Source organism: Coffea arabica, chromosome 1e (assembly GCF_036785885.1).
Source record: "Coffea arabica cultivar ET-39 chromosome 1e, Coffea Arabica ET-39 HiFi, whole genome shotgun sequence".
Lineage (NCBI taxonomy): Eukaryota > Viridiplantae > Streptophyta > Magnoliopsida > Gentianales > Rubiaceae > Coffea > Coffea arabica.
The window spans coordinates 51,226,545-51,247,122 of NC_092311.1; the positions used below are offsets into that span (position 1 = coordinate 51,226,545).

Genomic DNA, 20,578 nt, shown 5'->3' on the forward strand with positions numbered 1-20,578 from the left:
GGAGCTATCTAGCACACTTGATACTCCCAGAGTGAGTACCAAGTGTTTTTGCACACCTTCACAGTGAAAATATTAAAAAGGAGTTTGGTTCCTTGCGACTTCTTACCTCATGTACAGACCGGTAAATATATTATCATGTTGCACGTTCGAGAATTTGTGACTAAAAAGTAAAAAACTGGGCTTGATTAGAAGAGTTACTACTTGTCAAAGGGAAAAGAATTTAGGTGGACTATCTGGGACTTGGGGCCATGTAATACTGCTATATACCAGTGCTTTATCTCACAAGCCATGTCCTTTTCAGATGATTGTGGTTACAGAGTAATTCTCAAGAAGGTGACTAACTTAGTTGTTCTTGAGGGATCATTCTTGTTAACTGTAAATCGAAATTATTGCATAAATATTATTGTAATCTGCAAAGGAAAAAAAAAAAAAAAAAAGTAATGTGCTGAAGCAACGACTCTGGCTTCAGCTTCACCAAGATGAAGTCATTATTGTAACCTTTTGCGCAATGATAACAGGAGGCCTAACTAAGGCCAATTCATTGATGCTTGATGGCTACGGCAGCAATAATATCAGCATCATGCCTCGCAAAGAGAGAATTATAGGACCCAAAACGACAACAGTATTAAAACCGTTAAAAGTAAAGATAAGCTAAGTGTGGCTGAGGCTAAGCAAACGTGATAGTGTTGCCAAGAAAGAAGAGATAGTTATGTGATTTTGTTTGTTGGGCATATGCCACATTTATTAGGCAGTTAACAGTGGTAAAGACCGCTAATTTTGCTGGCAACACGGCCTTGGCAGTACCACGAGAAGGTCTCATTTATCGGTGCTGCGGCTGCTAACGCTAAGGGATGGCGCTCGCAGCTAATTAATAAGTCTGGCTATGCATTTCACATGTTGTAGACGGATGCAAAGGATGCCACATATCTATATCCTTGGCGAAGAAAGGAGGTTTGATTTAATCCAACTTTAATTGAGCGTTGATATATGTCATGGATTAAGAAAAAGCAAACCTGTGAGAAACAGATACTACTGGACCACATGGTGCCATGCAAATTTTGGTTTCCAGTCTTTGTGAATCCAAGTCGTGTACATTTGTCAAATTTCTAAAGCAAGAATCAGGACAGATATCAACAATGGACCAACGTAGCATACAATCTAATGACACTGCTTGAAAACTGCTGAAACGACAAATGGACCTTTGATTATTTGCCATCACGGACGATGGAGCTAATCAACTCGAAATCTATTAAGAACTAATCTTCTCGATGTGGCATGGTTGAATAATCCTAGTATCCTTCGTAGATAAATCAGAGATTTGGATTTGACTACATGTTAGGGCTTCATAAGGGGATGGTTATATGGGTCATACACTCTCATCGATCCAATTAATCAAATGGAAAAAAAAATTACGATATGAACTAAAAAATAAAAAAATTCGCGCTTTGAGCGGGAGGATTATTCAACCCTTCAACCCACACTCCTTTGTTTTTATCATCTAAAATATTCTTCTTGTTTTCCGAATTTTCCTTGTCGCCGACTTTTTCATCACCATCGATCCCTCCGTTAAACACTTGCTGGACAAATGACTCCACGTCAATGTCCTTATTCCCCTGTTGGGTATCCTCGGCCGCTGGAATAAAAGGCGGCCGTTGGATTTCCAAAATATGGGCCCAATCAACATCTTTAAACAAATCATGGCCCTTGACTCCCTCCACGGAGATCCTTCTTTTTGCTTCCTTTTCAAGCAGCTTCTTGATCAAGTCCCTCAAGGGCGTGGGCTCCCCCACCAGCTCCGGATCTTTCGCTAGAATCCGATAGAAAGTCTCCTTCCGGTTGGACCCCTTAAACGGCGTCGTCCCGTAGAGCATCTCATGCAACATGACGCCCAAGCACCACCAATCCACCGCGAAATCGTGACCTTTCCCGATTAAAATCTCGGGAGCCACGTATTCCTCCGTCCCCACGAATGAGTTGGACTTCTCTACGGAATCCGATTCCTGTCTCCCGGACTCACTGCTGAATTCAACCGGATGCACCGAGTCGGACTCAGTTATCCCGGATTTGCAGAAGCTTAAGAACTCTGGAAATCTCTGCCTGTTTTTCTTCCTATTCCTATGCTTGTTCTTGATCGACAAGGAACTAGGCGATGAGTCACCGAGTCGACGAGCCTCGGGAGATTTGGCGGAGAGCTTTGCGGAGAGATCGAAATCCACTAGCATTAGGTGACCGTTCTCCTGGATCATCACATTTTCCGGCTTTAAATCTCTATACACAATTCCCAATCCGTGTAAATACTCCAAAGCTAGCACTATCTCAGCAGCGTAAAATCTGTAGTGTTTAAAAAAAAATATATTCCCGCAACAATTAAAAATGAGTTTCTACATAAAGGCACTATTCTATCTGTATGCCTATATATACATACATGTGTGCGCGCATGCAAATTTAATTTGGTTAAAAATTTGATCAAGAGGAATGAATTACCTGATGATATCGTCGGAGAACATTTTCTCGGTTTGTTTTCTGCGGAGGGAATTAAGATCGCGGCCGGGACAGTAATCGATGGCGTAACCGATGATCTTGTCAGTGGATAAGACGCCGCGGAGTTTAGGCAGGAGAGGATGGTTTAAGGAGGCTAAAACATCCCGCTCGAAGCAAATTCTTCTGTATTCTTCGTCGGCCGGGCGGCGATCAGTAGAAGCAGCATCAGTCTTGTGATTTTTCTCGATAGAAGCTCTCGAAATTGTTTTGAGAGCAAGAGATTCTCCGTTTTCTGATCGAACCAAAAACACGACGCCTTTAGCACCACGGCCAAGGGCGGAGATGACCTTGAGACTTTTCAGGTCCAGAGAAGCTACGGGATGATTTGGGAGGTCATTGTTATTGTGTCCGTCGCTCATGGCGGACGTACGCTACCTGAGCGGAAGAATTGATATTCTCCCACTTTCTGTAAAACCTCTCTGTGAATTTGAAGAGGAGCGATATATGATTAGAATAGTAGACCGTTGTAATGCGTTGCAGTCCTTGGCCGGGACGGGACGGGACTCGATCGATGGCGGAGGGGGTGGCTTTTTCTTTCTGTTGAATTATATTATTGGTTACAGACAGTCTACACACACTACTTTTTATGGTGTTGGAACTTGGAAATGGCTTATGACTTTGGACTCAGTGGGAGCATATGCTGTTTCCCATTTTCCTTGCTGAGGAAGGATGCGGACTCTGGACTCTGGACATCATTAATAATAATAATAATAATAATAAGAATAGGAGTGGTGAAGTATATGCTTGCGTCATTTTGCAAAATTAACAAAAATAAATTCAACATCCTTGAACAAAAGGGGGAAGAAGAAGAATAGTGTTTTTATCTATAACCTCTTACGTGATTGTATGTGTCAGTTTGGTTTTTCTTTTTTTTTTTTTGTGTGTGGGGACAGAGTTATGAGTGCAAATTTATGCTTTATCCGGGGAAAACTAAAAAAATTAAAAATTAAAAATTCATTCTCATAGGAGGGAAAAATAAAAATACTTGACCACTCTAAACTTTGCATAGTTGCAGAATGGTCCTTGAGGTTCTGATTAAAGGTATTAACCTAGCATCAGCCGTATCATTGAATGTAGCTGGATAGTAGATTATTCGAAATATTATTTGAAATAATTAATGTAAAACTTTTTGTGATGTGATGTATGTGAAATAAAATTATGATTAAAAAGATAAAAATATGCGTTGAAAATTATTTGAAACCAAATAATGGCTATCCAAACACATTATTCAATATTGTATTTTCAATGCAAACACATTATTGAATCTAGCAGCGATTTATTGGTCCTTTTTTTTTTTTTTTTTTTTTTTGCATTCTATCAACTATGACAATTTCCAAACCAAAATCAGAATTTATTGCTTTAAACTTTTTGTGTGATATGCAAAATGCTCTTGATTGTATTGACAAGACACCCATCTTTTATTCACAATTACTCTTATTATACTCATTCGTGATATGATAATTGACAAGGAGAAAAGGCTAATGAATTTTTATATCTTACTTGTTACTTGAAATGAAAATATTAAATATCAACTTGTTATCCAAAAGTCAGCGGAACTTGTCATGGTTGGGTTTGTAAGTAGGACAACATGCTAGTTTGGTTTGCTATCTAACACCTCTTTTTTAAAAAAAAAAAAAAAAAAAAAAATCTAATGAAGAGGACATGAGATTTAAGAAACAAGGAGACAAAGGAATCTTATCTAACACTTCAATTAAAAACTCATGGTGCATAAATTCTCCATGAATAAAAGTTTATAGTCCAAATAATGCAAAAATTGACACGGATGCAAAATGAGATGGGCGACGCTGTCAACAAAATTATTTAAAAAAAAAAAAAAAAGAGCTAACACATGGGAGAAGTCCACAATAGTGTTCTTGCAGTTCTTTGACTTTCGTTGAAGCTTTTATAAAACTAAAAGCATTGGAAAATCAGTTGGGCAGAGAGCCTCCTCCTCCTCCACGCAATCTTGAAAATTCAGGAACTGAATCATTTCACTACTTTTTGACCAAAAAAACGAAAATCATTCCTCCACGTTATGTAGGTGATAATATGCGGAGGCTGTATCCTCTCAATTGCTGTAGCGGTGTATAAGCTTTAGATCCAACAACAACGAAACGCATTCGGTCAAATTTTACCTGCTCATTTAGACAAACTCAATAATACCATGGCTTCCAAGGTGGCAAAAAGTCCCTGAGACTCAATTGGCTTTCATACCCAAATTTAATCCAGACGGGATTAATATGTAAAATATGGGATTGAGCCTAACGGAAATTACACCCAATAATATCCATCTAAAATATGAGTCCAATTGGGACTTAGTTAGGACTCCCACGGATGTTTTTTCTCCCAAAATCTAAAAAGATTTATTGATTTTTCTAAAAACCAAAAACCATCTAACAATTTTGAGACATTTGATTAGCAAAAGTTGCCATGTCCAACTTGAACTTCAAAAAACAAGTCCACTTTTCATATCTCATGAAATTTAATCTTCGAAAATTGAAGTTAGAAGGAAAATGATCAATTGACTTAGGTTTTACTATAAGCCAAAAAGCAGCAAACAAACCCGTTTGGATTGCATTTTCCGTCATTTTTCATGGGAAAATTACTGTAGCGATTTGATGTATGTGAGAAAAAAAGGTAATAGAGAAATGTGTTCACGAAAAATGACAAAATTTTTCTACGGAAAACAGCAATCCAAGCAAGGCCTCCTAAAAGCCAAGAACCATCAAACAATTTTGAGACATTTGGTTAGCAAAGTTTGTTACGCCCAAATTGAACTTCAGAAAGTATGTTTACATTTAAATCTCGTGAAATTTAGTGCTCGAAAACTGAATTTTGAAAAAAAAAAAAAAAAATCAATTGACGTAGATTTTACTGCATGGTTTTGTCCGCAATGCAAAAAATCAGAATCGATCGACTTCATCCTGACATAGGCCGTACAAATATGTATAGGATCGTATATTGGAGAAAACATGGGCAACATTTAGTCATAGGAAGTAAAAATTGCGGGTAGGTACAAAAATGAATCATTTCAGCAGAATCCATGACTTTGATGGTGAAATGTATTACAAGACTAAACAAACTAACTAAATGATAATTAAAAAAAAAAGGTAATATTGAGACATTTGGTTAGGGAAAAGAGAGTTAAAAAAAATAAAATAGAATTTATGGGGGTATTTGGACTGTATTAAAATGAGTCTAACTCATTTTAGTCCCGTCCATATTGATCCCACGTCTAATATGATACTGCATAGGTATAGTTCATATTCGAATCAAGTTTTGTACAAATCCCGCCCTTGTCCTCTACTAAAGTCTAATATCCCAAGGGTTAGCATAACAGATGTACATCTGGTAGTGGTTACTTTACGCTATGAATTAGCATCTGGTTGTATTCAATTGTGTAAAACTCAAGCAACTGAGGCACAAGGAGTGGTAAAGTATATGCTTGCGTCATTTTACAAATTTAACAAAAATAAATTCAAGATCTTTGAACAAAGGAGGAAGAAAAATGTTTTTTCATGTATAACCTCTAACGTGTTTTTTTTTTTTTTTTTTTTTTTTTTTGGGGGTGGGACAGAGTCATAAGTGCAAGCATATGCTTTATCCGAGGAAAACTCAAAAAGTTTAAAAAAAGGGGAAAAAAAAACCCATTCTCTTAGGGGGAAAAAAAAAACTTGACCGCTCTAAACTTTGCATAGTTGCAGAATGGCCCTAAACTTCTGATTAAAAGTGTGTTTATCTAGCATCAATCGTATCATTGTATTGTCAAAATGGGGAAACGATTGAAATCCTTTTCCTGCTTTGGATTGATGATTTTCACCATTCAACCAATCAACCTTGCATCTAAATGTGGAACTGTCTGGGGTTGTATAATCATTCTAGGTCCAAACCTCCCGTTTGGATTACATTTTCTTGGATTTTTTTGTAAAAAAATTACTGTAGCGATTTGATGTATGTGAGGAAAAAAGATAATAGGAAAATGTGATCACGAAAAAACGATGCAATTTTTTGGGGAAAAATGGCTGTCCAAACGGGTAGTTTTTGCCCTTTCTGCAGAAAAACAAAGATGGACACTACTAAAAGCTGTGCTAGTTAAATTTTGTCCGCAAAAACTAAAAATTCTTATTAAAAGTTTACTGAAAATAGGGGTGGTGGTCATTTCAAAATTTTACGGTGAGCCCACTTTTTTATTTTTTGCTTTTTTATCCTATGCCCAAAGGCTGCTAAATAAGAAAGGCCAAAATATGTTACAAGATTTGTAAAAATAATTAGAGCAATGCAATCGGTTTTGTAAACCAAAACCGAAGCCTTTCAAAATAGAGAATGATAAATGGAAAATAACATGTTTCATCCATCACATTTTGGGGAGAAAAAAACTATTTTTTTGGCCCCTCACTTTTAAAATAAACAAATTAAGTGTCTCACATTCTAAAAATGCAACAAATTAGTTCCAAAATGATAATTTGATACGAGTCTTAGGGATAAAATTGAAACATCACTTTACTGGTTGTTTTGGGTTGCAACTTTTTAATTTTTTTCAATTTATTCAGCACTTTTTTAAGATGTTGTACATGTGAAGTAAAAAAATGATTAAAAAAATATGTAAAATGAATATTCACAAAAAAAGGTTAAAATTTTACCTAATAAAAAGAGCAATCAATTATCTGGAATTTTGGTGTTTGGTGGGCCGGGCCAAGAAGGAGCTGTGCCAAGTACCTAACTTCCATGGGCTCATTCTGGACTGTGGTATACCTCCCGATCCTCATTTGACATTTTTTGTCCACTGGATTCAACTTTTTGGTTCCTCTCCTTCTCCTCTCTCTCTCTCTCTCTCTCTCTCTCTCTCTCTCTCTCTCTCTCTCTCTCTCTCTCTCTCTCTCTCTCTCTCTCTCTCTCTCCCCCCTCAGGGAGGAGTAGGTGAGGTATTTTCTTTCATGATACAGGCATTTGGGGCTCCTTTTTTTTTGTTTTTTTGGGGTACATTAGATTTCTATAGGCTTTCACTGAAAAAGGTTCATAAGTTCGACAATTTGGGCAGATATCTGCATTTTATTCTGTCTTTATGGAGCAAAAGCTAATAACTGAAGAGAGCCAGCAATAAGTCTTGCGACATTTTTGGCTTCAACAAAAGCTATTGGTAACAACTGTCGAGGCAATGCACTCAGCATTTTACAATTTCCACCTGAAATTGAAACTCGACTTAACCATATGCTTGTTGGTGTATTTGTACCGATTTACCTCAAAGTTGGATACCATTTTCTAATTTAATTCTTAATCAAGTGCTGTGTATGAATTAGATCACTGTTTATTTGTTCTTCCTGTATTGCGTCTCAATATTTTGCAGACCTATTAGAATTCTCTGTGAATTACAATCTAATATCAGCTTTTCTTTTTTTTTTTTTTATATAAATTTTGACATCATTTTGACAAAAAATCGAACTTGCCAACTAAGCAAAAATGTGATAATACTTAATATACATATACATATGTATGTACATATATATACACACACATACGTATCTCTTTTATATGGTCCAATTAGCCAAGTTTAATAAACAAAAGAGGGCCAAAGGAAAAAAAAAAAGCTTGTAAGCTAGTTGCTAAACTCAAGTTAAAATGATCAACATAAATTACTTCTATGTTAATAAAAGTATAAAATATCTATCCAAAAGAAAATAAATGTATAAATAAAAGCCTTAAAAATATATTAATTTATTATACCAACATTGTGCTATGATTTGTATATGTATATATATATATATATATTTTTTTTTTTGGGGGCCGGGGGGGGGGGGGTGTTCTGTGGGAGCGTATAACAACCAATAGGTACGGTTACATGGTACTGACTACTGGACATCGTCCATCAAATCTGGTAGCAAACAATCGGTGTTCATCAGCGCCACATACATCTCTGTTTGGATAAAGCAGAACCTACCACTAAAAAGTGATTAGTAAGGAGCGCCAATAATAAATTAGCGCCAACCACCAACAATTTATTCCTCTCGAAGGTATCTATCTCCACTCCACCTCCGCCTCAAAACTCATTTTAGCTCATTCCACTCAAATCAGTTTTCCTTATCCTTTGTCTGTTTCTGTTATTGGGTTCCTTCTGGCGTCAAAAATTACACCTATTGCTGTTATGTTGATGATAAGCTCGCTCTCAACCAGCGGCTTTCTCTAGCATCCCTTTTGAACTCTACTTGCATCAGTATTATAGGAGTAGATGCATTGATGATGGAGGAGGAGGGGGCGCCTGCACGACGACGTCTTGCCATTCTTTCTTCCCATATTCGCCCAATTCCTCCCCAAACTCAACCCCACCCCCAATGCTCTTCTGCCGTCTTCCCTTCGAATTGTGCTTCTGAGACTGGGCAAAGCCAAGAAGAAGCTGCTGATTGCGTCTTTTGCAAGATTGTTCGAGGCCAAGCTCCGGCTTTGAAGGTTTTTTTTTTCTTTTTCTTTTTTTGTTTTGCTTTCTCTTTATCAGGCTGTTTGTTGTAGCTTTTTAATTGATTCTGCCATCAATTTCTTGGGATTTATAAAGGCTTACTCCGGTATATTAGTTTTTTTTTTCTTTCGAAAAAAAGCAATTCGGGTTTAATTATATCCTAAAAAAGTTCGATTACTATATGATTTCTGATTATGCTTCTTGCTGGTATGTTAACTTTTAATGTTTTTTGTACTATTGGGACTAACCCAATTATTGTTTCAAAGCTCATGTCCCATCTCTGGAACTTGAAATCTGAAGGAAGTTACACTTGAAACCTCAGTGTGAAGGAAACGGCCACTGCATTGTTCAAGCTTGATTTGAATGTTTTAAGAAGCTTGACGTTTGTATTTGAGCTTGGTTTCGTGTCCTGGATCCCGAGCTCAAACGATCGTTTATCAGGCTAAACTTGGTCGCTTTGAATGATTAGCTTCAATTTTTCTATATGCAAGTAAATAAATCTTTTGCTTTTCGAGTTGTGCTCAAACCATGTTTGACAACTCAACTTGTTCAGGCTTTGTGGTTTGATGAATTGACGAACCACTGCAGAACAAGCTTTAATATAGCACATGCAAGTAGTCGACATCTCTAGTACTTTAAGCCACTTTGCAAACTCTACCGTTTGTACTTTGTGACCATGCTATTATCCCTGCTATTTTATTTAATGAGAGTGGAAGTTGTTGTTTCGCCTAATAATATTTTCTGCCAAAGTAGCATAAAGCTAGAACCTTTTCCCCTTCTGATGTTGGTACTTTGATACTTTCTCGGGCTTGATTTCACTACAGGTCTATGAAGATGATGTATGTCTCTGCATTTTGGACTCAAATCCTCTGAGCCATGGGTAAGGAAGGTATCATGGGTAAGGTGGTCTTGTTCTTTTCATGTCTAAGAGTTTAAAGTGTCTCCGTACATTTTCTCTGGACAAAATACGGTGACGTCGGCAAAATAAGATGATAAAGAAGTGCTTTATCCAATTGCTTAAAATACTTCATCCATGTTTTTGAAGTTTGGCAAATAGATCTCATGTTAGTCTATGCATTGAGAGCTTATTTTGCATAAATCATAGAGGATTGTTGACTTCATACTTCTCTATGGAGTAATTATTTGAAATTGTTACCCCCTCTGATGCCTGAATTTGCCAACTCAAGCTATGACTTACTCCTCTTTTTCTGTGACAACATTTACTCTTCTCCACTTGTCATCAGAGTATCAATCGTTCTCCTTTACCTAGGTTTGATTTATGCATACTCTAGACACATAGAAGTGATGCAGGATTTAGGCAAAATTGGGGGTGGTGGACTAATAGCCAGAGACGAACCAATGTGTCTTATCTGTTTCAGAGGACTTCATACCTGGTGCTTTATTATGCATTTATTTTGTGAATCAAGAAACACTCAAAGGCAATCTTAGTAGTCTCAGATAATAGGATGCGTTTAAATTGATTTGGTCTACATGTAAAAACTGCAACCTAATCAAATTTTTTGACAACCATTAATGTGCAGAATGGTGTGCTTTTATGTTATTGTTTTGCTTGTTAGATGAAATATGGTTTTGACATTATATGAATCCTTGGAATGTGTTTTCTCAGGCACTCACTTATTATCCCAAAACGTCATTTTTCTTCTTTGGAGGCAACTCCTCCAGAAGTAAGTGCCTCTTGTCAAATGCTATACTTTGTTTCTTTATCCTAATAGAAAATAGTAGAAAATGTCATAATCTTAACGGGTGTTGAGTCCTTTTCATTACAGGGTATAATTGAATCGTGCAACTAGTTACACTGATCGAATGACCATATTGTGCAGGTTGTAGGCGCTATGTGTTCAAAAGTACCTTTCATTAGCAAAGCTGTAAAGAAGGCCACTGGTTGTGGTATGTATTTCTTGTCTACATCATTTTTTGTTATCAGCAGGTGGGGGTGGTTCTGACTGGGGTTGAGTTCATCTAGTCCCCTTGCTTGTTTGGTTGCATTGGAAGGCCTTGCCTTCTGATGATTAAGTATGATTTATCTGTCTGTGCTACCTTTTTGATAGACTATTTTTACCTCTTGTTCCCCATATATAAGCATATTTTTGCTAGTGGAGTTTGGGATTGGGGTTGACAGAACCTACTATGGATAACTTAAAGGAGTTGTTGACTCCCAAAGTTCATCCTTCGTAGGCTTCCTGTAAGTTAGAGAAGTGACAACTTCACGGATTTGTTCAGAATGATGCAAGACAAACCTTTAAAAAAAAAAAAAAAGGATGAGTTCTGCTTCACTTGACATAGGTTACTGCTGCTGTTTTTGATTCAAGCAGATGGTGGATTTGGATGTCTTGTAGCAATAAAATAACCATCATGCTATATTATTAAATTTTGAACGTTTAAAGTATATGATGATTGCCAAAGTTTTTCCTGCGTTGCTTCAGTAATTCGATAGTGAGGACAATGTTTGAAGTGTTGCAGTCACTGGTGTCCCCATAGCATAGCTAATTCTGTTGTCTCCCCGAGGAACCTAATAATGTCTTTTTAGATGTACTACTTTATCTGTAATGGGCTAGTGAAATTGTTATATATTTTTATTCCTGCCCATCATCATCTTAGAAGGTTTATTGATGGAGAGTTCATACTGTAGATTCATTTAATCTGTTAGTTAACAACGGCGCTGCAGCTGGCCAAGTCATATTTCATGTAAGTTTCTGGGACTTTGTTTGAACTGGATGTATAGCTTCTTTGACTGGAATGGGGCTATTGATTCTCGGGAAAACTGATGGATGAAACACTTTGTGGTTGCGTATTCAGACTCACATTCACATAATTCCTCGCAAGGCAAGTGACTGCTTATGGGCTTCTGAGGTATGTCCTTTCTATCTTGTGCTTTTCTGTTACCTTGAGCTGATTGGAAAATGATTGGTGAATATGGCCGATCATGTCAGAGTTTGAGAAGGCGGAAATTGAAGTTAGATCAGGAAGGTTTGCGACTGGCACGTAGCATCCGCGATAGGTTACAGTTTGTGGAGAATTTTGATGAAAGCAAGGGACAAGGGTCCAGTCTCCTGGGGAGCTAGAAGGAGAATTAATTGTCTGGTTTGTTGTAGTATATTGATAGCGGAGATGTCTTCTTTCATCAGTTTTGTGCTGTGGTGCCGAAGTACATTACGGTCAATTTACAGCTTCATCTTGTTTGCAGGAACTGCTCTACGCTCTCTCCTTGTTCTTTTACTTCTTCTCAGTTCTCACTCGTTTAGATCGAATCGAATGAGGTGCTTGCTTGCCCTTTTCAAGTGGATCATGCTAGATACTTTAAAATAAAATTAAAAAAAAAACTTACACATCAGCCCCAAAAATTTAACGGTCAAGTTCAACGCGGTGTTGTGCTGCCCCCTGAAAAAATAAAAAGAAGCCAGCTCCACAATGAATCAACAGCGAAATCCTTTTCTTGATTTGGTTTTGTTGTTTCTGCATATTAAGATAGAGCATTGCTGATATGTGTCGCAGAAATTTTTTTATATTTTTTATAAATATATTTTTCAACCACCTTCTTATTTTACTCTGCGTGCATCAAAATCTCAGAATCGATGCAGAAACATGCTTTTGCGAAAATGGTTACAAATAGCAATCCAAATGGAGCAATCCAAATGGTCTTTAAATAAATAAAAAAAAAAAATCTTGCTTGGCAGGAAGAAACTCGTGAGAGCAGCACGCGGAACGGAAGGAAGAAAGAAGTCTCCCTGGCATTTCTAGTGTTTGTGCGATGCCAGAATTTGCATTGCACTGAAAGTTCTCCAGCCGCTTTTCTAAGCAAAATATGAAAACCTATTCGCTCTATAAAGGGAAGAAAGACTCTCTTAGAAGACGTCGCGTATGATTCTTTCATCCATACGCGACGTTCTCCCTCCCTATTTTTCCTAGTTAAGAAGTTGTATCATCAAGGCCTTGTAAATTTATTCTGTGAAACCTCCAAAACGATCGTCATATCATCCTGGAGGATAAACCTTGAAGAAGATGGCGAAAAACATATTATTGAAAGGTAACACGCATATTATTCTAAATTCTAAACTCTCTCTCTCTCTCTTATTTGCTTTTATGTGCATATCACATATTTAAATTTTTTCCAGCAATTCATTTTTTTTTCCCCTTGATTTCCATGCATCTATAATTTTCCTATTTTGTATAAATCCTTTCGTTTTTTGAGAACTAACCAGAAAATGAAAAAGAAAACGAGGCCTGAAAAGAAGATTCGCTTTTAGTTTTTTCCCCAGTTGAGAGCTTTCATTAGTCACATCCAAACGAGGCCTACACTGGGACTGGGTCACACTGGTCAACGAGAGATCTTTTGTCCACTCTCCGGTTACTGAGAAATTACCCATTCTCTTCCGCGAACTAGAGAACCCGAATTAACATTTGAGGCAAATTCTAGAACCATCCAATCAAAACCCGGGTCTGACGTAACCGCCTCCACGGCCCCATCCACCCTGACACTGCCCATAGAAATGTCTGAAGGCAGTTTTGAGCCCCATCCAACCTTTTATTTATTTATTTATTTTTTGGGCTCTTCGTCTTGGGGTCAATTGCAATCTCTTACTAATAATAATACTGGTGCAAATTCTGAATTAAAGTTAATCTAGTCTAAAAAACCAATACATAAATTTAACGATGCCTAAAAGGAACGGACCGGCAGTAGAATCTCCTCTCTTTATTTTGATGTGTTGATGTATACATTTTTCAAAGTTAAAATGCATGAAATTTAAGTAAAAATATTAAAGTTTAAAGTAGCACTATGCTTTGTTCGAATATCTTAATTTTTTAAATAATATTTCACTTGCATTATAAATACATTTTAAAATTTAACTTTTTATATTTTTAATAATTTTTTTATCTCACATATATTAAATCATAAAATATATTATAATAATTATTTTAAATAATATTTCAAATAATATTCTATCTAAACAAAATTATAAACACAGTCCTTGTTATCTCGTTGTTTAATCAAAGTTCTCAATAGGAAAATGCTTATTGTTGGATTTATTTGGATTATGAAATTATTTTAAATAATAATTCGTTTGAATCATAAACATATTTTTCAATTCACTTTTTTATCTCACATACGTCACATCATATCACATCCAAGGGCATGGTACTGTAGTAGTTTTCATGGGGCCGGTCCGGTGGAAAAACGAGCAGTGATAGAGAATTTGCAGCAGTAAACGCGCAGGGGGGCTGTGTTTGTCTCTTTCGCTCTATTCTGCATACATGTCCTCTTCCCGTCCCATCCTCCCTAAGTCAGGTAGCTGAAATTTGGAAGCATCGTGAAACTTCGTCAGATTAGTAAAATTTCAACACTCTTCGGTTCTAATAAAAATTTTGGTTTCATTTCCTCCCCCTTCCAAATATTTACTTCCAATTGTTTGCCCCAACTCTTCCGTCCCAAACGTACAACACAATTTTTTGGGCGTCGCGAGCGAACAGGCGTCACAAACACTTGTACCCAGCAAAGAATTTCGAGATTTTGCTGTTAAAGAAATTAATTTTGAGATAGATAATTATAGGTTTGCACAGAATTTTCAAAAAATACGGTAAAATGTCTCCCACGGTGGCTGCAGCCGCCGCCGCCGCCGCCGCTATGGATGCCGCAGCGGTGGCCAAACAAGCGGAACAGCTCCGGCAAGAAGGCAACCATTGCTTCAAGAAAGATCGATTTGGTGCTGCCATCGATGCTTATACTGAGGTAAACCCACCTTTCTGTATTCCACGTATGAATTTACACATATACAAATGTATACATAACCCTGGCACTGCCCTTTCTTTTATTTTACATTTTCCCCCTTCTTTTGGATGGTTATTTAGGCGATTGCATTGTGCCCTAATGTGGCCATATATTGGACAAATCGTGCTTTGTGTCATCGGAGGCGCAAGTATGTACTTTTCCTGTTAGTAGTATTTGGCATTACTAGTTCATTTTGTCGTTTCAATTTATGGTGGTTATAAGGATGTTGATGTGGTTACTGGTGATTTGACATATGAATTTGTAGTGATTGGAAAAGGGTGGAGGAAGATTGTAGAAGAGCTAATCAGATTGATCACCATTCTGTCAAGGTCTGTGGACTAGTTTTTTTTCAGTGAAGATTTGATTTTGTTGCGAACCTTTTTATACCATCATTTTTGTTTTGCATTCTTTTGGAATTCATGCTTGTTACGTGTGGACGCTGCAAGTTTTCTGACATCTTTTATCAGGGGTAGAAAAATCATGCTGCTCGTGTCTTTGCCAAATGTTTGTGATTAATTAGCCCGGTGTTTGTTAGGAACAAACATCGCAGGGATTTGTACTGTTTAACGTGTGACTTTCATCAGCACCTTGGCATTTAGGATTTTAAGGGCTTTTATTCTGTCGTGGACTGTGACGTTATTGATTTGAGTCAATCTGTTCATATCTACCCTAAAGTGATCTCAACACTTTAATGTAATGCGGTCCCCCAATTTGTCAAAATAGATTGCCAATATGTACAGACTCTTTCTTAATGACTGTAAAAGAAATCTTCTATCGGGCAAATACATGCAATTTCACCAGGCATTTGTTAGAGTGGATAGGAAAGCTGTCATATACAGTAGTTTCTTCGTTAATTATTATTATGTTGCTATGATTGTGCTATTGTGAAGAGGTGCCAGCAACCAAAAGGCTTGGATTAAAGAGTTTCTCAAAAAAGCTGACTCATGTCATCATCAATTTTCATGTCACTACTGTTACTATATCTGGAATCCTGCTCATGAGATTTTTTTTTTCTCGACAAATTTGTTCTGTTGCAGATATTTGATTGTCAATTTGCGTGTCTTTTTGATAATTTGTAGTTTGGTGTTGTATATGGTGTTATGTTTTGAGCCACCTATGGCACTATTGGTGATCTTCTGAGGTATGGGCACCTTGGGTAGTACTTTTCTATTTTGAGTAAAGGGTCACTAATTCAAAAAGCAGTCACAGTGGTCTCTTTGCTTAAAGGCACAAGCTGTACAAAGCTTTTCGATAAGCAGGCTGCAATTTGCCAAGTCGCTTTTACTATTTTCATTTTAAGCTTTTATTTAACTCAGTATAGAGTTGATCAGCTACTCAATCAGGGACCTATGTACTGCTCAAATTTGGTTTCTAGTGGTATGTTTGACAGCTGGGTTTTCTTTTTTTATTTTTTTTTAGGGGGGGGGGGGTGATGAAGTAGTTGTGATGACAATATAACCTTGTGTTAGGAATTTTGTGGCTTATTGTTCTTTTTGAGATACTTGTCTTCTAGTCGCTGAATAGCTGCTTTTTCTGGGAACATTTATGTTGCTTCCAAAGATAGCATATTTGTAAAATCCACATCCTATGTAGAAATTCATTGCACGAATTGAAATGTTAGTATTCCAATGTCTTTGAAGTTCTCATATACAGCTATCTAACAGGGAATGCTTTCTGGCTTTATAGGCCCATTACATGCTAGGTCTTGCTTTGCTGCAAAGAGAAGAGTATGCTGAAGGGGTCAAGGAACTAGAAAAGGTATTTGTTTCTTTGGGTCATACAGATAAGTTTGTTACTCCTTAGCACGTATTTTATTATTGTTTATTGTTCTGTACATAAATCTACTTGTCTAATGCGTCTTCAGCAGTGTGGCATTTGTTGGGTATGTATATCCATATCTAGCAAACAGAACTTTTTTGCAACTGTGCTTTTTAGATTTTCTGGATAGGATGAGGGGTTCTTCTGCTTCTGCTTCTTCTTCATCATTCCATTTTTTCCCCTTTTTCTTTTTGGGTGTGTGTGGGGTCGGGCAAGGTTGGTTTGGGGGTGGAAGGCTGGTTATATCATTTATTGAGTTATAGGAGACTAATTTTTTGTTAAACAGAATGGGTTGCTTTCACTTGATTGAAGTTTTAAAGATCATTTGCTCAACTGAGGCATTGTTAGAAGTCTTACATCTTTCGTGGTGTGCATCCCTTGGCTTGTCCTCTTGTTGGCTGTTCATTGCTTGTGCTATATATCTGACAGCTTGTATATTACCCTGCCAAGGCAGTGAAAAAAAAAACCTCCCTGTCTTCTTCCCCACTTCTTTCTTACTCAAACCACAATGGAAACAGAATGCTTATGCCTTAAATATTGCTTTCTTCCTTTGAGAGATGAAGTCATTCTAAATGATAGTTCAACACAGTATCGATAAAAAATTACCTTCAGTCTTGCCCTTAATCATTTTTTTCTTAACCTTCTTTTCTCAAAACATTAAAAAAAATTTTCCATTGTTTTGGGGCTTCATTTTATTCTCTCTCACCTTTGAGGACATCTGGTGTAACTAAGAACGTTATACGCCATTAATCTAGAATTGTATAATCTTTTTAGACCTTAAATGGTTTTTCTTGGTCTTCAACTCGATCTCGATTCCTGATGCTCTAATGGTGCTTTGTAGGTCCAAGTCACACCTAGTTGCCAACTTCTTTTTCTATTGTCCAGTATTTGATGTTAATAAGTAGACTATAATTTGATCAACCTGTGGCCAATGGACGTTAATGGTTTTACTTTTCACTTCTTTCTTCTTTTCCTTTGTCTTTGACTAAGCCTTTTGACTAAAGGGGAAAGGTTGGGGGGAGTTGTAATACTTAGTCAAACATGCATGGTGCATAATGTATTGGCTAATGAAGTCTGGGATGAGTTGAAATTATGTTTTATGACTTATATATTGTTGACTTTGTGAAGCTATAAGAATGGCAAGACCAACTGCTATTTTTTAGAATTGAATTTGTGTTTCTTATTTTGGTATATGAGAAGCTTATAGTACGCTTTGGTAAAATGTCATTTTCTTGTGCTCCAGAAATGCTCTTAACACTGTTTTTGTTACCTACCTACGCCATCTTTAACTATTCACATCATAATTCGAAGCACACTCATTAAGTGTGCCACTTGTGATGCATTAGTTTGTGAAGCCCTTCATTGAGTAGTTTCCATTGGCCATTTGTGTAGTAGAATTGGGCTTCAACATCAAAGTTTCTTAAATACCATTTGCCTTCCTGCACTCTTGAAGTTGGTGAACCCAGGATCATTATGTTCATTGGCCAGTCTACCCTGGGTACTAGGCAGCTGCATGATCTGCCTAGGTTTAGTTGGCAATATTTCAATCTTGTATAATGAGTGGCACCCTTGGATACTACCAAGCTGTAATCCAGATGGTGATATGTGAAAATGTACTAAAGTGCATAGATAATGAGAAATTCCATGATAGGATATCTCCAGCTACTGATCTGCGAACTTATGCTGGCAGCACAGAATTGTTCTTTTAATTCTTGATCTTTTCCTTATGTTTTAGACATACAAACCATCTTCTTTGAGGGGTATCTGAATATATGCATATTGAGATGTATATGTTGATACTAGAAAACTTGTATTTAGTGTGGCATTTAACTGGCATCTTAAGTTGTTCTATTCTATGCATGCTGACTTAAAGCTTCTGAAAGGAAATTGACTCTGAAAGTGCGTAGTAAGTCCCAACTGAATTACCTTTTAGGCGTTGGATTTCGGAAGGGGTGCTAACCCGAAAGGTTACATGGTAGAGGAAATCTGGCTGGAGCTTGCAAAAGCAAAATACTTGGAGTGGGAGCATGAATCCACCAATCGTTCTTGGGAACTTCAAAGTTTGAAGTAAGTGATCTTTTGTGATTTTGTTTGTTATTGTTATGATTGGCGTTGATAGTGTTCTATTATTTACTTGGTTCATTTGCGGGTAAAGTTTTCATTTTCACTATCTGCTGTTTATTGTGCCTCAGAGAAACTTGTGAAGAAGCTCTCAAGGAGAAAAATTTCCTGGATTCTTCTTATGCCAATGGTTATTTTGATGGAGATACAAAGTCCAATACCGAGCAACTGGAAGCATTAAGTAGGGTTTTCCACAAAGCTGCAGAAGATGATATACCAACCGAGGTAATTATTTCTTACAATCCATTTCTTTGTGGGCTACTACTACTCCTGTTCTTCATTGGTCACATTCGACTTCTGTCCTGTTAACACTTGAGGATTCAGGTGCCAGATTATCTTTGTTGTAAAATTACGCTTGACATTTTTCGTGATCCTGTCATCGCTCCTAGTGGATTTACGTATGAGCGGGCAGTGATCCTTAACCATTTGGAAAAGGTAAAAATCATCTCTCTCTTAATCCTCGCGTCAATTGTTCAAAGCTATTTTTACGTGCCAATTGTTCAGGCTATACTTTGGTTTCATACAAAATAAATCCTCATTTACTGTAATGAGCTAGGTGGGTAAGTTTGATCCAATTACACGCGAACCACTGTTTAAATCCCAGCTGGTGCCGAATTTGGCCATAAAAGAGGCAGTAGGAGCATTTCTGGACAAGCACGGTTGGGCTTACAAGATGGACTAAACGTTGTGCAGTCTGAATTCGGTTGTAATTCTTGTTTGTTGTGCAAAAATGCTAATTGCGTCTCAGAACCCAAGAAAACATTCCCCGTGTACTGTAAAAGTGTAAACCGTAAAGCTTGGAATGTAGCTTGATGCACCCGATTGTATAGTACGGAAAGATTACTATAATATAATGTCGTTCCATTGGTCTGCTCCAAATTGTACAGGTGATCAGAGCGATGCATGTACAGTGTTGTGTTGCGAATGTCGAGTTTCATGGTGGAAAATTCAATACTCTGAAGACTGAAAGGCCTTTTTTTTTTTAATTAAAAAATAAAAAGACATGATCATGCTAGCGTTTCTCGACTGTTTAGTTGGACGAAATTCTCAGCTTCAACTACGTTCATTTTTTCCCCCCCTCCATCTCTCTTTCTTGGTGTGAATGTGCTGTGAAGAAGGGTAGTAATCAACAATGCCTCGTGATTCATCAAAACACAGGCGACCACAACACAAGTGGATGTATGCAACCATTAAAAGGGGAAGGGAAAAACAAGCCTAATGCATTGCGGGCATGGATAACTTTCTAGAAAATTTTCAGCCATGTGAGTTCAAGATATGGTAGGCTCCTATCCCAGTTTTCCCAGTTGTATTATTAAGAATGTACTAGTAATTGACGCTACATCGAATTGCCCACCAGAAGAGTTGAATTGATAGCTGAAGCCCCCTTTGGTGCGGCATTTCATGGGAGGATTAGAAATAGAGATGTCCTTTCTTTCTTTGGTGCATTTATCATTTCATGGTTGATGCTGGCTGGAGTGTCTGTGATCAAACCAATTATGCAAGACTCGTGTTCCCATCTATCTGGGCAGAAAAGTGAAGATATAAAGCTAAATTGGCCCGAGATGTGTTGCCTTTTGAGTTAACATAAGGTCCACGACTACACATGGTAGACCTTCATTTTCAACAGGGTGGGGTTAGGGTGCTAAGAAAATGTCGATGATTGTCTACGTTGCTGACAGATAGATGCCCATGGGGTGGGGCCGGGTACTAAAATGCACTGCACTTCTGCTCATTATAAGCCAATAATAATTTGGAGCCTCAACATGGTGCATGCACGCACGGTCTTGAGAATAGAATAATTCTCCGTGTTTTACAGTAAACAGGAGGGAAAATTTTGGAATAAGAAGGTTCATCATTTCGTTTCG

At 37.4% G+C, this 20,578-nt stretch overlaps 3 protein-coding genes across 5 annotated transcripts; 2 read left to right on the top strand and 1 right to left on the bottom strand.

Annotated features, from left to right (window-relative positions):
- Window positions 1-1,276: 1,276 nt before the first annotated feature.
- Window positions 1,277-3,075, bottom strand: LOC113713284 (serine/threonine-protein kinase OXI1). Its single transcript, XM_027236971.2, has 2 exons — window positions 2,485-3,075; window positions 1,277-2,331 (listed from the first exon to the last, which is right to left on the bottom strand). The coding sequence occupies exons 1-2, from the start codon at window positions 2,898-2,900 to the stop codon at window positions 1,422-1,424; spliced, it is 1,326 nt and encodes a 441-aa protein (XP_027092772.1). The 5' UTR covers window positions 2,901-3,075; the 3' UTR covers window positions 1,277-1,421.
- A 5,333-nt stretch (window positions 3,076-8,408) lies between these two features.
- LOC113713296 (adenylylsulfatase HINT3) lies at window positions 8,409-12,197 on the top strand. Of its 2 annotated transcripts, XM_072062108.1 has the most exons (8): window positions 8,409-8,549; window positions 8,751-8,982; window positions 9,814-9,869; window positions 10,617-10,674; window positions 10,831-10,897; window positions 11,640-11,695; window positions 11,807-11,860; window positions 11,941-12,197. In XM_072062108.1, exons 2-8 carry the CDS (start codon window positions 8,773-8,775, stop codon window positions 12,070-12,072), a joined length of 633 nt encoding a protein of 210 aa, XP_071918209.1. In that variant the 5' UTR covers window positions 8,409-8,549; window positions 8,751-8,772; the 3' UTR covers window positions 12,073-12,197. The 2 variants fall into 2 exon arrangements, with proteins under 2 accessions (XP_071918209.1, XP_071918211.1); XM_072062110.1 differs by having other exon boundaries at window positions 8,416-8,982.
- Window positions 12,198-14,185: 1,988 nt separating this feature from the next.
- On the top strand, window positions 14,186-19,592 carry LOC113713310 (E3 ubiquitin-protein ligase CHIP-like). Of its 2 annotated transcripts, XM_027237009.2 has the most exons (8): window positions 14,186-14,735; window positions 14,855-14,922; window positions 15,040-15,103; window positions 16,461-16,532; window positions 18,526-18,659; window positions 18,785-18,938; window positions 19,038-19,148; window positions 19,270-19,592. In XM_027237009.2, exons 1-8 carry the CDS (start codon window positions 14,589-14,591, stop codon window positions 19,393-19,395), a joined length of 876 nt encoding a protein of 291 aa, XP_027092810.2. In that variant the 5' UTR covers window positions 14,186-14,588; the 3' UTR covers window positions 19,396-19,592. The 2 variants fall into 2 exon arrangements, with proteins under 2 accessions (XP_027092810.2, XP_071918206.1); XM_072062105.1 differs by lacking the exons at window positions 14,855-14,922; window positions 15,040-15,103 and having other exon boundaries at window positions 14,441-14,735.
- Window positions 19,593-20,578: the final 986 nt, after the last annotated feature.

Coding starts and splice junctions, on each gene's coding strand:
- LOC113713310 (XM_027237009.2), top strand. CDS start 14,589: ATGTCTCCCACGGTGGCTGCAGCCGCCGCCGCCGCCGCCGCTATGGAT. Junction 14,736..14,854: donor CCATCGATGCTTATACTGAG/GTAAACCCACCT, acceptor ATGGTTATTTAG/GCGATTGCATTGTGCCCTAA. Junction 18,939..19,037: donor AAGATGATATACCAACCGAG/GTAATTATTTCT, acceptor TTGAGGATTCAG/GTGCCAGATTATCTTTGTTG.
- LOC113713296 (XM_072062108.1), top strand. CDS start 8,773: ATGATGGAGGAGGAGGGGGCGCCTGCACGACGACGTCTTGCCATTCTT. Junction 11,696..11,806: donor CTGGCCAAGTCATATTTCAT/GTAAGTTTCTGG, acceptor TTGCGTATTCAG/ACTCACATTCACATAATTCC. Junction 11,861..11,940: donor ACTGCTTATGGGCTTCTGAG/GTATGTCCTTTC, acceptor CGATCATGTCAG/AGTTTGAGAAGGCGGAAATT.
- LOC113713284 (XM_027236971.2), bottom strand. CDS start 2,900: ATGAGCGACGGACACAATAACAATGACCTCCCAAATCATCCCGTAGCT. Junction 2,332..2,484: donor TTCTCCGACGATATCATCAG/GTAATTCATTCC, acceptor TAAACACTACAG/ATTTTACGCTGCTGAGATAG.